Source organism: Ursus americanus, chromosome 21 (genome assembly GCF_024610735.1).
Source record: "Ursus americanus isolate L20-20 chromosome 21, mUrsAme1.1.p, whole genome shotgun sequence".
In the NCBI taxonomy this organism is placed as follows: Eukaryota; Metazoa; Chordata; class Mammalia; order Carnivora; family Ursidae; genus Ursus; species Ursus americanus.
The window spans coordinates 46,248,271-46,264,067 of record NC_142147.1 but is presented as its reverse complement, the minus strand read 5'-3'; the positions used below and the strand labels follow the sequence as shown (position 1 = coordinate 46,264,067).

General features: G+C 56.2%; 1 protein-coding gene across 4 annotated transcripts; it reads left to right on the top strand.

Annotated features, from left to right (window-relative positions):
- Positions 1-15,418, top strand: RPS19 (ribosomal protein S19). Of its 4 annotated transcripts, XM_087870832.1 has the most exons (7): positions 1-159; positions 627-697; positions 1,001-1,101; positions 13,564-13,872; positions 14,099-14,217; positions 14,774-14,842; positions 14,973-15,418. In XM_087870832.1, exons 2-7 carry the CDS (start codon positions 627-629, stop codon positions 15,090-15,092), a joined length of 789 nt encoding a protein of 262 aa, XP_087726958.1. In that variant the 5' UTR covers positions 1-159; the 3' UTR covers positions 15,093-15,418. The 4 variants fall into 4 exon arrangements, with proteins under 4 accessions (XP_087726958.1, XP_045632286.1, XP_045632365.1 ...); XM_045776330.1 differs by lacking the exons at positions 13,564-13,872; positions 14,099-14,217; positions 14,774-14,842; positions 14,973-15,418 and adding exons at positions 6,641-6,824; positions 7,354-7,408; positions 8,370-8,432 and having other exon boundaries at positions 17-159; XM_045776409.2 differs by lacking the exons at positions 1-159; positions 13,564-13,872; positions 14,099-14,217; positions 14,774-14,842; positions 14,973-15,418 and adding exons at positions 168-347; positions 6,641-6,824; positions 7,354-7,408; positions 8,370-8,432.
- The last annotated feature ends 379 nt before the right edge of the window (positions 15,419-15,797 follow it).

Genomic DNA, 15,797 nt, shown 5'->3' with positions numbered 1-15,797 from the left:
GTCGAAACGAAGCCACGTTTGCCCTGAGAGAGGCGGGGCTGCTCTTGTGGCTCTGCTCTCGCGAGCGTTCGGACCTCTCGCGAGACTCGACGCCCGACTTGTGCGCCCGGGAAACCCCGTTGCTCCCTTTCCCCTGGCTGGCAGCGCGGAGGCCGCACGGTAAGGCGGGTGCTCCGGTACGGGCTGGGCGCGGGGCGTCAGGGTCCGACTCCCCAGCCGGGAGCGCGTGTCGGGGGACTCCGGGGCGACTGCGTGGGGCCGCCCCGCCCCCTGGAGCCGCAGCCACGTGCGAGCGGCAGGCCCGGACATGCCTGGTCGGCACGGTCCGGGAACCCAGACTGGGCCAGGTGGGCGGCGTGGATGCCAGCGGCGCCCCCGAATCGGGGGCTGGGGTTTTCTAGCGTTTCCGCAACGGCGTCAGGTCGTGCTCGTGCGACCCGCAGAGACCGTGAGCGGCGGTAAACTCGAGCACCCACAGGCGCTGGGGCCTTTAGGGCCCAGTTCCGAAGCGGGGCCTTGGGAAGTAATGGGAGTGCGTTGGTTTCGGTCACATGGGGGCGAGGTCTCGGCCCCTGTCAGTCGTCCGCAAGGGTCCTGAACTCACACGCTTGCTCTTTCTCTCTCAGATGCCTGGAGTTACTGTAAAAGACGTGAACCAGCAGGAGTTCGTCAGAGCTCTGGCAGCCTTCCTCAAAAAGTGAGTGTGGGAACCGGGGCTTCACGGCAGATGGAGGCTGTGGTCCTTGCCTGGCCTCAGCAAGCGTTGTTTCTCTCCCCTGGTGGGCCGGCGCGGGGGGTGGGGGCGCTTGTGTGAGGTCTCAGTGTGCAGTCCGCTTGTCTGCATGAGGCCTGGGTTTGGCCTGTAGTTGGGTTTCAGACGTTTTGTATTGTGGGACAACATGGGGCTTCTGTTAACCTACATTTGTGCTGAGCAGAGGGGATTTGGGGGATGGAGTTTGTGGAGACTCCTGAATCGTACCTTTGTCACTGTTGGTCCCAGGTCTGGGAAGCTGAAAGTCCCTGAATGGGTGGACACTGTTAAGCTGGCCAAGCATAAAGAGCTTGCTCCCTACGATGAGAACTGGTTCTACACACGAGCTGGTGAGGAACTGGGCCCTCTGGGTAGTGGGGGCCTGGGTGACCTCTGGCACACACCATACCTCCTCATTCTCTCTGTGAGCCCAAGATCGCAAGAGAGGTGAAACTTTTTAAATTATAGTTGACCTATAGTGTGAGAGGAGAAACCTCAGACTGTCCCTGCATGCTTGGGTGACGATAACTTCATGTTCTGAATCTGTTTCTTTGTCTGTAAGAGGTGTATGTGAGGACCTCTGAGCCTCCAAGGAAACCGAGGGTCAAATGAGTGTTCATATTTTACTTAAAGGTGGTGTGTTTTAAAGGGAGGTGTTTATCTTTCTATGTTCCTGGAGTCTAGACTCACATTCTTCTCTATTGCTTAACTGTGTGACCTCCATCTACCTGTGCTTCTTGTGGTTCTCTCTAAAATGGGGCTAATGATTGTACCATTGCAAGATTGTAGTGGGAATCAAATGAGCTTATGATTGTTAAAATGCTATAAAGTATATCTGTGGCAGAGTAATCTTCAAGAAAAATCAGCTGTCTTGTTTTTATTCAGATCATCAGGCTAGCTTTTTCCTTGTCTATCTAGTAGTTATTCCTAAGAGGTTTGGAGTCTGGCCAGGTCACTCCTTGCTCTAAATTTTTGTAAGTCCCAAATGCCCAAAAGAAGGCCTTATGGTCACCCTGTAACCATGCCAGCCCCCTTAGTCCAGTGATGACAACTTGGAAGGAATGACTTAAATGTAGCACTTGATAGCACAGTGCTAATAGTCACCTGTCTCTGACATTTCAAGTTTCTCCAAGCTGTCAACCCATAAAGGCCTAACTTAGGGATTGTGGGGGGGTGGTCAGTGCAAGGTCGTTCAAGGTGGCGGCCTCTGCACAGGCCTTCACTAAGGGCCCTCAGCCTCTAATCTTCAAGCTTCCTCTGTGACAGAGGGGCTCCATCCTGGTCAAAGCTTGTCTCCAGATAGGAAGTAGGTGGGAAGCAAGGTTTGGAAATTGAGAAAACTTCAGGATGAACTTGAGAAGAGTTGGCCTTGGTACAAGTTGCCGTGCCGCCTCGGAACACAAAGCATTTCGTAGATTGTGGTGCCCTCGTGCATGTAACGTCATGAGATCCACTCTAATTCAGGCTCTAGACTGAGCACAGGGGCAGCATGACTCGGCCACAGCCTCAGACTCCTGAGGATGAAACGGTCAACTCTCATGTGGGTAGGGTGGGTGGCGTGTGGTGGGAATCGTTGCTGTGATTTTAGAAAGAAAATGGGGCTGGTGGAGGGAAGCTGACATGACTTCCCCTGGCACATCAGTGATGGAGCCTGAATGAGACCACCACCCCATCCACCCATCTTGGGAAGCAAGGCTGCCTGGCCCTGAATGTTCTTTGGCAATGCCCCAAGAATCAGTTGGTTAAGGCAGCATTGGATCTAAAATGAGAAATTCTTCTAGCTTTTTCTGTATGGTCAGATAAATATACATACTTTGCTTAATCTGCTTTATCAAAAACCTCCCAGGTAGTACTGGTGGTTTCTGTTTCATGGTAGTTCTCAAGAAGGTCAGGTAACTTGCCAGCTAGTGATGCCACAATCTACCACACCCATGCCATCACTTGGGTGGGGGGCTCCAGCTCTCTTCCTTGGCTGCATTTCATACTTTATATTTTTGTAGATGGGGAAAGATTAATGGGAAATTAGATAAAGACTCTGGGCAATACAGATGAGTCTTACTGTGACTGTGGCCCCTTCTCTGACAACTCACACTGAGTGTGCGTCCTCTACCTGCCCACCTGGCCTCCCTCCCTCAAGGTTCCCAAACCTTTTTTTTTTTTTTTTTAAGACCTTTTTACTTACCTATTAGAACACAAAAGCAGGGAGAGGGAGATGCAGGCTGATGTGCAGCTCAATCCCAGGACCCCAGGATCACGACTGGAGCCAAAGGGAGACCCCTAACCGACTGAGCCACCCAGTTGCCCCCCAAACTCCTTTTTGGACCTCACTTGCCCTGCTGCCACCACTATGCCTATTTGTTTACATGCACACGAGAGGCAGAGTTGCAGTTGTGACAGACCACGTGACCTACAAAACTGAGAATATTGACTTTGACCCTCTACAGGAGAAGTTCGCCAGCCTGGAGTGCTCCCAGGACCTAGTTAGGGTTAGCTCATAGTCTGGACTAGTCATAGGAGATACGCCATTAGCAGAGAGGAAATGGAGTTACAGACAGGTGAAGTGACCCTGGGAGGGCGCAGCCGGCTAACTCCAAAAAAAGGCTGTATTTGCTTTTTTTTTTTTTTTCTTCCTTCTCTGGATCATGGGGCCTTGGCCTCTTGTCCCCTTGGGGGATCTGGAACCAAAACACAGTAGGGCAGTGGCCTGTCCTGGGAGGCTGAGCTCTGGCAGTAGGTGGTGTGGGGATTGACTTCTGGAGGTGTGTAGGAGCCATTTATGGATTGACCATGGTTTTGATGTCTGATGGGGGGCGATAAAAACAAGACAGATGGCACAGCCCACCTGAGGGTGCTCTGGAAGAGGGACAGAGCTATAGGAGTGAGAAGTCCCAGGGCACAGTGGTACAGGGCGAAGGGTGAGGTAGGGCTAGAAAGAACCTCTGTCAGGAGCTGCTCTAAGAGCAGGGGCAGCATCAAGGAAAGATCACTGTAGGCTTTTGTGAAGGGGGTGTTGCAGTGTGGCTGAGGGCAAGTCTCTGGACCTCTCAATTCTCAGAAGGTCCTGCTTGGGAGGGAGGTGAGAATCCATTGTGTTTTGTCAGCAAGCAACTGCTGAATTGGGACATCTGAATGTGGTTCGCTGTAGGATGGAACTTGGTCCTCTCTGACCCCTGCTGTGTTATGGGCAGGATCAAGGCCTTGGAGACTGTGCACGCACAAGTTAAGGGTTGACAAGGTCGGGAAAGTGATTCTGTCCTTAGAAGCTTGGCAGAGAAAGGTTGAGGGAGGGCATGATGTATCTGGGAGGCCTCCTGTCCCAACTTGGTGACTCAATAGGCCAGGATGGGATCACAGACCTGAACTTAAAACCAGCTGTTGGGATGCTGAGATGCAGACATTTGTGCAACTTCCTTGATCTGCCAGGTGCTCCAGTGCCCCCTCCTCCACCTGGTGGCTCAGTGCGTGGGGCATGCTGCTGGTTGTCCTTTACAGTTGGGGGTGCCGAGTGACTCCTGGTCACTAGGGACAGGATTTCCCAAGAGGAGCGCAGTGGAAAGCCTTTAGAAGGACTTAAGGAGAAGCCATTTGTGACGACACCTGGCTCACTGTGGCCCTCATAAACAGCAGCTAGGATGGCCTGGATTCGTGGTGTTGCAACTCCACTTCAAAGGGATTGGGCCTGGGTCTCGAGCAGGGGTGAGGGTGTGTGAAAACCAGGTCAGCGTTTTGTAGAATTCATTTTTTTTTTTAAGATTTTATTTATTTATTTGACAGAGAGACAGCCAGTGAGAGAGGAAACACAGGCAGGGGGAGTGGGAGAGGAAGAAACAGGCTCCTAGTGGAGAAGCCTGATGTGGGGCTCGATCCCAGAACTCTGGGATCACGCCCTGAGCCAAAGGCAGACGCTTAACGACTGAGCCACCCAGGAACCCCTAGAATTCATTCGTTTTGACTGTAGTACATTTCAGTTTGTAGAGTTAATACTCTCCCGTTCTAATGGGTCAGGAAAATAATTATCAACTGGTTTGGGTGGGGGAAGCACCTAAATTTGTGATGTCTGGCACCACACCGGATAGTTTTGTGCAGCTTGAAAAAAAGAAAAATGTAACGCAACCCACCACCCCTTCCTCGAAGAAACTCATAGTTGGACTTAGCTGGAGCTTATTCTCTGCCACTCACTCCCCGCGCTTTAAGGAAGTCTTGCCCTTTAGGTACCATGGCCCACACCACCTGAATCGGGGGTGCACTCTCACAGCTGATGAGGAGCAGTTTTGGGATTCAGACCCTGGGTTACCAGACAGCTCAGGGGTTGGCCACCCCTTTTCATACAGAGCCCAGACCAGGACTGGGCGAGTGTTGCTCCTATCTTGGCCGGGCGTCTCCTGGGTGTCTGCATGTCTAGGAGTATTCATCTTACCCCCTTCGTGAGGCTCTCTGCTCTCCCCAGCCCTGCGAACAGCCCAGGTGGGAGAGCGGGTCTCCACCCCGGTTCGAGCATGGCCTGGGACGGGCTCAGGAGGAAGGTTGGTAGCTGTTGGGCATGCGAGCTGGCCTTAAACTCTGGGGTTCTCCAGTGATGTCACTGGAAGGGGAGTTTTGGTCTTGGGGGGGGCTAAGGTGAGGGGTATAGTGGGGGTAGGAAGAACCAAGGAGAAGGGTTTTAAAATGAGCAGAGGCTGGAAACAGTGAAACAGGAGCAGTTGTACGGTGGTCCTGATAGGTGGAGAGGTTTTCAGCTGTGCCGTGGCCCCCAGAAGCCCATGGCTGTATCTGGAGACCATCTTACAGGGGTGGAGGGGGCTGGGGACAAGTGGTGTGGAAGAACTACTCTGGGAGGGACAAGTAGAGGGGAGGAGTCCTCACTTCACCCCCACCCCAAGCTGGCAACGCTGGAGGGTCAGGGACATGGCCTGGCGCCAGCTCCTAGGAATAAGTAGTTACTGACAGAGTGAGTCCTGGTTCCCCCTCTGATCTGCAGAACTAAACCTTACGTGCTGGGCTCCGGGGGCCCTGGAATAACCTAGCGCCCCTGTATCAGGCCCCAATTCGTTCACATCTCAGTGGCCCCCTGAGGTAGAAAACCAGACCACTCTGGAGGGACTGTCCCTCAGAGCTATGTGAAAGGAGGCCAGTGAGTACCCTCCGGAGCCCGTTTGCTTTTCTGTGAAGGAAAACAGCACGAGACACCTGCGGTGCTCACAGCCACGCTCCTCTGAGGGACTGTGACCCTGGCTCTCAGATGAGGGTGAGTGACTCGCCAAGGCCATACCATCAGGCCGGGGCCTGAGGCCAACTTACTGCCTCGGGGGAGAGAAAGCCAAGCAGATGGCATAGGGCCCAGTGGAGAAGTGGTCCTGTTGAACAAACAGTGAGGGACCGGGGACTTGCCCGAGCCAGGCTAGGGCTGAGAACCCTGTGTCCACAGAGGGGGGATACCCATTCCAAGATGCATGGGGTGTCTCCTCTGACCCTGAGTCCTCTGGGGCTGGGGAGCTCAGGGAGCTGCACCCAGGTGGCCGCCTGGCCCTTCTCATACCCTCCTGCCCCTCAGGCCTGGGCATGTGGAGATGGACAGTCATGGCTTAAGCACCTGCTAGACTCTACCCACAGGACAGAGTCCTATCTCATGGCAGCACAGCTGTGGCAGGCCCTCCAGTCTCCCAGGCTGGGCCCCGGGTGTGGAGAAGCTTGGCTGTGGGGCCTGGTACTGGGTCTTGGTGTGTGTTCTCAGTTTGCCCAGGCTATACAATGGGAAGAATTAGTGGCCACGCACACACAGAATTGACATATGTGTGAACTCGAGCAAGGCCCTTCCCTCAGCCTGCCTAGCCTGTGCAGAGGAGTCTTCTCTGCTTGAGAAGAGTCCTCACATCTGCACACCCCGCCTAGCTTCCACAGCACGGCACCTGTACCTCCGGGGCGGCGCTGGGGTCGGCTCCATGACCAAGATCTACGGGGGACGTCAGAGAAACGGGGTCATGCCCAGCCACTTCAGTAGAGGCTCCAAGAGCGTGGCCCGCAGGGTCCTCCAGGCCCTAGAGGGGCTGAAAATGGTGGAAAAGGACCAAGATGGGTAAGCAGGGGCAGGGGGATGGCTGGGAATGGGGGTGATGCAGAGACTTGGGATCATATCACCTGTAATGAAGTTGTCTGGAGCCATCCTTCCCCTGGGTGGAGAGGTGCCAGGTCTGTCCTGCACGGTCTGCAGCTGCCCCTCAGGCGGTCAGGGGATTCTGCAGAAAAGCGAACAGTGAGGGGCTCACCCCGACCTCTCTGGCTGACTACCCCGAGCTCTGGGAAGGTAATTTAGCGACTGTCCGCTTTCATTAGCCTGCTCGTTAACTTTTCCCAATTGATTTTTCGGGGCTTTTGATCTAATGCTTGCACAAACGACACCCCAGCAGCTCCCAGGGGGGCTCCCACTCCTGCCCCCAGCTCGTTAGAATGCAGCCAACTGGGCCTTCAGTGGGACTTGGCTGGTGTCATGTGGTCCCATGGCCAGGTGCCTTCTTGGGAAGCCCATCTCACCTCCAGCAGGGGCCTGGCAGCGACAGGGCTGAGAGCCTGTACTCATGGGAGACTGTGTGACCCTTCTCCCACAGGGGCCGCAAACTGACACCTCAGGGACAGAGAGATCTGGACAGAATCGCCGGACAGGTGAGGCCTGGGTGTGGGCTGGGGCTAGGTCCCCTTAGTCACTACCTGGGGAATTCTCAGCCTGGGCTTTGTTAGATCAGCGTTTCCTGCCCTGGGGGTGGAGGGGTGCAGGAGAAAGAACATTTCTGACTGACTTCCTGCTAGAGCTGATTGGAAATGTGGGTGCCGGGGTGAAGGGACCCCAGGCCTGGGGTGCAGCTGGGCTTGTTTCTCATGCGGGACATGTTCTGCACACACAGCTCCCTCTTCCCAAGTCAGCCTTCTTAGGATTCTGCTGCACTGTTTCCTCCTATTCTTCATGCTTGCTGAGCACCAGATGGGATGGCTGTGGGAGGGGGGGAGGCAAGCCAGCTCAGAACTCGGGTCTCCATCCGGATGACTGGCTGGCTGGATAACTTGGGGCAGAGTCTGTTTGCCTGAAGCCAGTCCCCCCATTCCCCTGTCCCCCTCGGTCTCTAGAGTGGTCTCCTCTTGCCAGCCTCAGAGGGTGGTTGGTAGTGAGGGTTCAGTGAGCTACAGCAGCGGGAGCCCCCAGGGCCGGCCATGAACCCATCGTTGGTTTTCTTCTCTATGTATCATTGACTCAGGCCTCCCAGGAGCATTGGAGGGGGCTTAGTCACTTAGTCAAGGAGCAAAAAAGAATAAAAGGTATAAGCCCCCTGGGAGTCCAGGGCTGGCCTGGAAGGAGCCGGTGAACTCTTCCAGGGCGGGGCAGAGTCTGGCATGGACATCAGTGTGGGTGATAGGGCAATGGGTGTTAGAATCCCACTTCCTATCCTCGGGTTCCAGTTGACAGTGTAAAATGGGGAGTGCTTGAGGATGTGGGGATCAGATTGGATGAACACGTGTCAGGCCACAAGTCCAGTTGCCTGGTGTCTCTCGGGGAGTGGATAGCTGCTCTGAAGTGCCCGAACACAGACCCCACGGCTGAGCTTAATTCCTTTCCCATCTTTTCCCACAGGTGGCAGCTGCCAACAAGAAGCATTAGAACAAATGCTGGGTTAATAAATTGCCTCATTCGTAATCCTGGTCCAGGTCTCTCTTTACTGGCTGTTCCCCTTCCATTGGGGGGCATAAGGAAGGAGCACTGCGTGGCGCTTCTTCCCTTGTGAAAGGGGGAGGGTGCCGCGGGGGGGCTGTGGCACCAATAGCTACTAAAGCCTGAGGCCCAGCCTTCCCAGTTCAAGTAGTTCTACCCCTAGTGGGCCCTGTGCCCCAGCTGGGCTGGTGGTTGGGTGGGGCGGGGACCTAGAGGTTCTTGCCCTTCCCCCCACATCCTGTCTTTGCAATTCTCAGTGAGATGAGAAACCGAAAGGAGTGGCTGTTGAAGCTGGGGCCTGGGCTGCAGAGGTGGCACTCTGTCTCCTGCTGGAACAAAGCAGGAGGGGCAGGTGGCTTCTTCTCTGAAGGAGGTAGACTGGGACAACCAGCGCTCACTCCTGGTGGCTCCTTGAGTGTCCCTATGTGTGCACCTTTTGGAGTTAGTTGTCCCTGCCCAGAGTTGGGATGGGGTGCCGCTTCCCACACCTACCACCACCTGGAGGGAGGGGTGTGCGAAGCTCCTGCACAGAGGTTGAGCTGGGCCCTCAAAGTGGCACTTCTGTGGTCCTGGTTGACAGTTGGCTCTGGGTACGAATGGGGCAGGAGCTCTGAAGGGCACCAAGTGCCAGACCCCCAGAAAGCTGAGCCTGGAGAAGTGGCCCCATGGCCACCAAACCCACCCCCTACTTGGGGAACACAGATGCTGAGCCTGAGCTGGCTTGGCCAAGGTCTTCAGATTTCTCCCACCACGGCTTATTGGACCCATTTACTTTCAGTGCAAAGTCTGGGTTTTAAACTCAGATGACTCAGGTTAAACTTCCAGCTCTGACCCTAATTCTGTGCAATCCTGAGCAACTTAACTCCCTCTCTGAGCCCTCCCCTCTTTGTCTGTATCCCTCCTGAGGGATCTGCAGTTACCACATAATGCCTTGGCTCAGAACAGCACACCAAGCACACAGCCAATCACTTGATGTTCAGGATGGAAAAAATCAAACCAGAATCCCACATCCGGTGGGGAATGAAGCTGTCATCCCTCCTAGCTCTAGCTTGGAAGTCCGTGCTAGAGGATTTGTGCTAAATAAACAGCCCACCATGTGCAAGGCCCTTAACTATATTGCTTAGTACACTAGGCAACCCTAAAAGCCCCAGCATTTTGGATATAGGGAAAATAAGGCACAGGTTGTGCCTATGTACCACAACGAGGGGGTGGCAAAGCTGGAATTTGAACTCTGGCAACTGCTCTAGCCACTGTGCTCACTGCAGCGCTTTGCCCGTTGGAAGGGAAATGGAAAAACAAGGCCGGAAGGGTTACGTACAGGTCGTTGGGCTAGTCCCTCCCTGTTCTGGGCTCTGGTTTCCTTTTTTGTCAACTGAGGATGAAGACATGTCTTGGAGTAGACATGAGAACACAGTGCAGCGAGGCCTGGTACCTGGTTGGCACACATGGCACCAGACACCAGCGGTGCCGGCTGAGTGGCAGGTGGATGGACCCCAACAGGCTGGCTGGGCCTGAGGGCCAGCAATCCAGCTGCTGTGCCTCTCCGGCCACTGGGGGGCAGTCAAGGGCCTGGAAACGGCCTCAGCCGTCGAAGGAGGTGAATTCATAGGGCTGCAGTGTCTGTGCCCAGAGTTTCTTCCTAGCTGGGGGGTCATAAGGAGGAACTAAAGCACGGAGCGGCCTGTAACCTACTCTACAGAATGGGTCGCAGCAGAACACCTGGGTCCCTGGAGGGAAGGGAGGGGGGGAGGGCCCTCAGGCCAGAGAAGGGGAACTGTGTCCTATTCTCGCAGCCTTGGGGGGGGGGCAGATTACCAGAGAAGAAACTGAGGCCCAGACAACCAGTCAGCTGGGAAAGCTGATTCAAACACAGGAATCATGAACTCCTGAGTCCCATGCCCCTCTGTGTGGGTGACCGTTGCATTTTTTTTAATTATGAAATGCTTCAAGCATGCAAAACAGTATATCTATTAGTGTAAGAAAGACCCGTGGACCCACTACCCAGCTTAAAAAGTAAAACACCCAAAGCCAAAACGGACAAAGCCCACCGTGTACCCTTCCCAGTCCCAGCCCTCCTCCCTTCTCCCAGAGGGAACCCCTCTCAGGAATTAGGTGTCACTCACCTACACAGGTTCACACCTCGACTACAGATGCACGTGTCCCTAACGGCACTCGATGTTGTTCAGCTTTTGAAAACAAGTCAACTGTCTCATGCTACGTGGTTTTGTCATTTTCATGTCATGTCTGAGATGCAGCCGTGTCGGAGCAGGAGAGCTCTGCCTTTTCCCCTGCTGAGTACTACTCTACTGGGGCCTACATCACACCGTGTGCACCCCATTCCCCTGTACATGGACTTTTGGTTTCCATTTTTGCTACCGAAAATCTCCATGCAAGTTTTTTCCCTATGTGTCTCCATATGTGTGTATGTGATGGTCCCCTAACGGCTCACACACATCTCAACAATCTCATGTAATTCCCCAACCCCCCCCCAAGACTCCGTTTCCTTCCACGTGACCTAAAATGCTGCTCAAAGGTATGTGGGCACACATAAGTGACTTTGAATCTCTGCTCCACCACTCGCAAGCCGTATTACACCAGGCACGTGATGGCATCTCTCTGGGCCTGTTTTCTCTGTAAAATGGGGGGTGGCCTACCTTGCCCACTTGTGGGGAGCCTGACTCACGTTAAGAGCCCATCGTGGCTCTAATTCCTTGGTGCTAGGAACACCATCTCACATCACAACACTGGGGAGATATTCTTATGCTCATCTCTCAGATTAAAAACGCCAAGGCTGGGGCAGCTGGCTGGCCAAGTCAGTAGAGCATGCAACTCTGGACCTCAGGGTTGTGAGTTTGAGCCCCACGTTGAGTGTAGAGATTACTTTAAAATAAAAAATAAAAAGTTTTTTAATGCCAAGGCTCAGAACAGGAAGCCAGCCCCTGGTCGTAGAGCTCGTCAACCTGCCTCATTTACTCCTCATGAGCATGAACAGGAGCCACGTTTTACTGAGCACCTACTATGGGCTGGGCCCTGTGTTCAGAACTTTGCATGCACTACCCCTTTAACTCCTGGATTCCAACGCCAAGAAGTGAGGACGTGGAGGCTCAGAGAGGAGGTGAGCTTTGCCTAAGGCCAGTGAGGAGCAGAGAGCAGGCTCAGAACCACCACCCGGACCGACCACCTGCACGCACCAGGCACCTCGAACTCTGACTCCCTTGGGCTTCCTTCCCAGGGCAGGCCAGTGAGGAGCCAGGCCTTGAACTGGTCTCTTTCCCCCACCCAGCAGCCTCCCCTCAGGGGAATTGCGGCCACAGGTGCAGGGAGCAGTTTCTCTCCACTCCGGGCCTGAAGCACGCTGGCGGGTGCTGCCCCCGGGGCCCACAGCCGAAGAGCCCAGCAGTGGGGCCATCGGAGCCCATCTCCGGCAGGGCTGGGCAGGAAGTAGGGCGGGGTTTCGGGCCAGCCGAAGTGGAATCTGGTACCGAAGGACCGCTGCAACCCAGACTAACCAACCCACTGGGAGAGATGCCTGGGGGCCTGGGAGTCCTCCAAGCGCTGCGTGCCACCATCTTTCTCTTCTTCCTAATCTCTGCTGTTGGCCTGGGTATGTGGCTAGCAGGCTGGTGCTGGGGGGTGCGGGGGGGGGTGTGGGGCGGGGAGGCCTGAGGAGGCTGGAGAGAGGGCACAGGCAGAGAGAAGGGCACTGCCTTGGGGGTGAAGAAGCAGCAGGTGTGGGGGGGGCAGTGCTGGGAAAGCCCCTGAAGAAACTGTATCCACTTGCTTGACCGTCCCAAGCAGGCCGCAGGTCCGAGGGGAGGCCGGAGGGGGTTCAGCAAAGTTGAAGGGGTGTCCACAGCCACATGGAAGGAGACAGGGGCGACAGATGACTTCCCCACCCCCTCAAACCCACAGGTCAAAATAAGGAACTAAGGTCGCCCTTGACTGAGCTCCAGAGCTGGGGGCAGGAAGGGGACTTGGGGGGTAGAGCTCAGCTTCAGAGAGAAGAAACCGCTTTCTCCTTCTCTGCCTTGAATCTCAGTCACCCCACTGCGTAGGGAGCCCCTTTTCAGTGCTGGGGAAGGGGGCGCCTCATCCACACTGCCTTCCTGGGCTGCCCCACCCCTACCCCAGGCAATGCCAGCTGATGGGGCTGTGACCCCTCAGGTTACACCGGGAGTGGGGCTGGGGATTGGCGCCCGTGACCCTGAGGTTGCTGCCTCTTTCCCCACCTCTTCCTCCTCCTCTCTTCCTCACCTCCCAGCTCCTCCCTCCAGAAGAGGCCTATGGGCTGGCCCGGGGGGCTGGAAGCTGGGGTTTCCCCAGCAGCCAACCACCTTCCTGAGCCCCTCCCCTAACCCCCAGCCCAGCTGCCAACTGAAATCACTCCTGACCCTGGTTGACACAAGCAAGTTACAGAGAATGAGGAGGTGGGCCTGAGGTCACAGGGCGATGTAGGCCCGAAGGCTCAGGGTTTGAAAATACCAGCCACTCTTGCTGCCCTAGTGGCACTAGGCAACCAATTTGCCCTCCCTGGGCCTCAGCTGTCCCACCTATAAAATGGGATAATGAGAGAACCTACCTCTAAGGGTTTTGTGAAGGTTACACCAGACAAAGTACCAGATGCCAGGCGGGGCTGGGGGTGGGAGAGTGAGCCTGGAAGGCCTTCAGGAGGAGGTGATGCCCAAACTGACTCTGGACGGAGCTCTCTGGACAGGGGCACTTCTACCACTAGGAAGCCAAATATCCAAATGCCTGTGAGTTCAGTGGGGCCAAAGCACAGAGTGCAGGTGGGGAGGGTGGCAAGAGGTGGCACCAGAGAGGTGAGTGGGGGACCCGCAGGGATGTGTCACCAGGTCAGGGTGTCTTACCCTCCTCCCCCAGGGTGTCCTCATCCCCCACAGATGTGCTCTCTCTCTGCTCCCCTCAGTACTACTCTCTCCCCAGCGGCAGCCTCACTCCCAACACCCTGTGCCCTCTCCCCCACCCCATTCTCCTCCCCAGGAGTGTCCTCAACACCCCCACACACACACATGCGTCCCAGGGTGCTGCCGCCGCGGGGGCCAGGGCTGGGACCTGTGTCCCCACCACAGTCCCTGACTCCTTCACCTCTCCGCAGGCCCCGGGTGCCAGGCCCTGTGGGTGGACGGGGGCCCGCCATCAGTGACAGTGAGCCTGGGGGAAACGGTCAATCTCCAGTGCCTGTACAACGGCAGCAGGCCTGACAGCACTCCCAACGTCACGTGGTGGCGCATCCTCCAAGGCAACGCCACCTGGCCCGACATTTTCTGGAGCTACGGCCAAGGTCCCCACGGTGAGCTGACCATCAGCACAGTGAACAAGAGCCACATAGGCATGTACAGGTGCCAGGTGGAGGAGAAAGGCCACCCCGTCCAGAAGTCCTGCGGCACCTACCTCCGTGTACGTGGTGAGTGCCAGCCCCCCCCCCCACCGCTCCCAGGACCCCCACCCCTGCCCCTTCTGTGAGGTGGGGATGGAGCCGGTGCCCCCATCCATCCTGGGCATCCTCGCTTCCGGTTCAGCACGCTGCAGAGTAGGGGGCTTCAGTGGTCTTGCCAGGGGCAGGGCTGGGAAGCGAGGGATGGGGGGGAGCAGGAGGCACTAGTGCTCTGAGCGGCACCCCCTCCTCACAGAGCGGCTCCCCAGACCATTCCTGGACATGGGAGAGGCCACCAAGAACAATCTCATCACAGCCGAGGGCATCATCCTGCTCTTCTGCGCCGTGGTGCCTGGGACCCTGCTGCTGTTCAGGGTGAGCCCCTGGGGACCCGGGCCCTCTGAGGCTGAGATCCCCTCCTAACATGGGAGAGTGACGGCACCCTCACAGGGCTTCAGGGCACCAGAACTAGTACCATGACAGGATTTTAAAGGGTGCAGGGCCCAGAGGGGCATCCTTGCTCAGTCTCCCTTCAGGGTTGTCCTCATTCCCCCCACCCCCGAGGTATACCTCACTCTCCGCCACCCCCCCAGCCATGGTGTCTCACTCTAAGCCCCCCAACCAGGAGTGCAGTGGCCATCCAGATGTAGCCAGGGAAGATGGGGGCTGGCTGTCCTCCCGGAGTCTCTGACCTGCACCAGCCCCGCCTTAGGCCACGGGACAGCCACTGCCATTTCCATGGTAGCTGTCATTCGTGCAAGAGCAGTAGGCAGAGACCCAGAGACACCCGCCCCTCCCCCACTATGTGGCTTTGGGCGCGTCCCTTACCCCCTCTTGGTAAAGCACCTCTCGGCATCCAGGAGGTTTGCTCAGGGAAAACATATTCTCCCCCCGCACCTCCACACTGAGGCTCCCAATCCCCCCCTCCCAGAAACGATGGCAGAATATGAAGTTTGGGGTGGACGCCCAGGATGACTATGAAGATGAAAACCTTTATGAGGTGAGTGGTGGGTGGGGACATGTGAGGGGCAGGTGCATTGGGGTTCTCGCGGGGGTCCTCCCTGGGGTCGTCTGGGGGCAGAGGTCTGGGCATCATGGCACTGAGGCCCCCCACCATGTGTTCACCCCAGGGCCTGAACCTGGATGACTGTTCCATGTACGAAGACATCTCCCGAGGCCTCCAGGGCACCTACCAGGACGTGGGCAGCCTCCACATCGGAGACGGGGACGTCCAGCTGGAGAAGCCGTGACCCTGTGGGCTGCCCCGGCCAGCTGTGCTGCCAACTCTGGTGTCCCCCCACCCCTTCCGTTTCTCTTTTCATAATCTTTCCCAGGAGTGTCCTAACTCAACTTCCCCCTTGAGTGTGTCTGCTCTTCTTCCCTCTAGACTGTCCTCATCCCCTGCACACACCCCAGTTCAGCCCTCCTGCTTTTTCCAGCCTCCCCCCACACCCAGCAGGTAATGAGCCCTTAATCGCTGCCTCTAGGGGAGCTGATGATAGAGCCTAGTTAGTATCACCTCCCCCTCCCTGCTCTGTCAGGGCCACTTAGTGATAATAAATTCTTCCCAACTGCAGACCTTGGCAGGAGTCATGGATCTCATGGGGATGCTCCCCTCCTCTGGTGGGACCCAGGAGTCCACCCCCCCCACCAGCCGCCTTCTCTCTCAGACCCAGGATTCTGCCCCCCACCCCCGCTCCTACTCACTCCCCACACCTGGGACCAGGTAGCCAGAGAGAAATAGGAAATGTTTGGGGAAGTATTTCACCCTAGGCTATGTCCCTGAGCAGGGCGGGGGTGGGGGCACACAGAAAGGAGCCAGGTGACCATATTTATTTATGCATATTTCAGTCCCACAAATGCAGGGGCCTGTCTGGTGGGGCTGGTACCCAATTCTGACTACAGCCAGGCCACATCTGTTACTCTCTGGGAACGGACTTGCAGCAGGGGCACCT

Bases quoted from the DNA above. Each gene is read 5' to 3' on its own strand.
- RPS19 (XM_087870832.1), top strand. From the start codon at position 627: ATGCCTGGAGTTACTGTAAAAGACGTGAACCAGCAGGAGTTCGTCAGA. The intron at 1,102-13,563 runs GTGAGGAACTGG...ACCTCTCCGCAG, and splicing joins CTGGTTCTACACACGAGCTG to GCCCCGGGTGCCAGGCCCTG. The intron at 14,218-14,773 runs GTGAGCCCCTGG...CCCCCCTCCCAG, and splicing joins GGACCCTGCTGCTGTTCAGG to AAACGATGGCAGAATATGAA.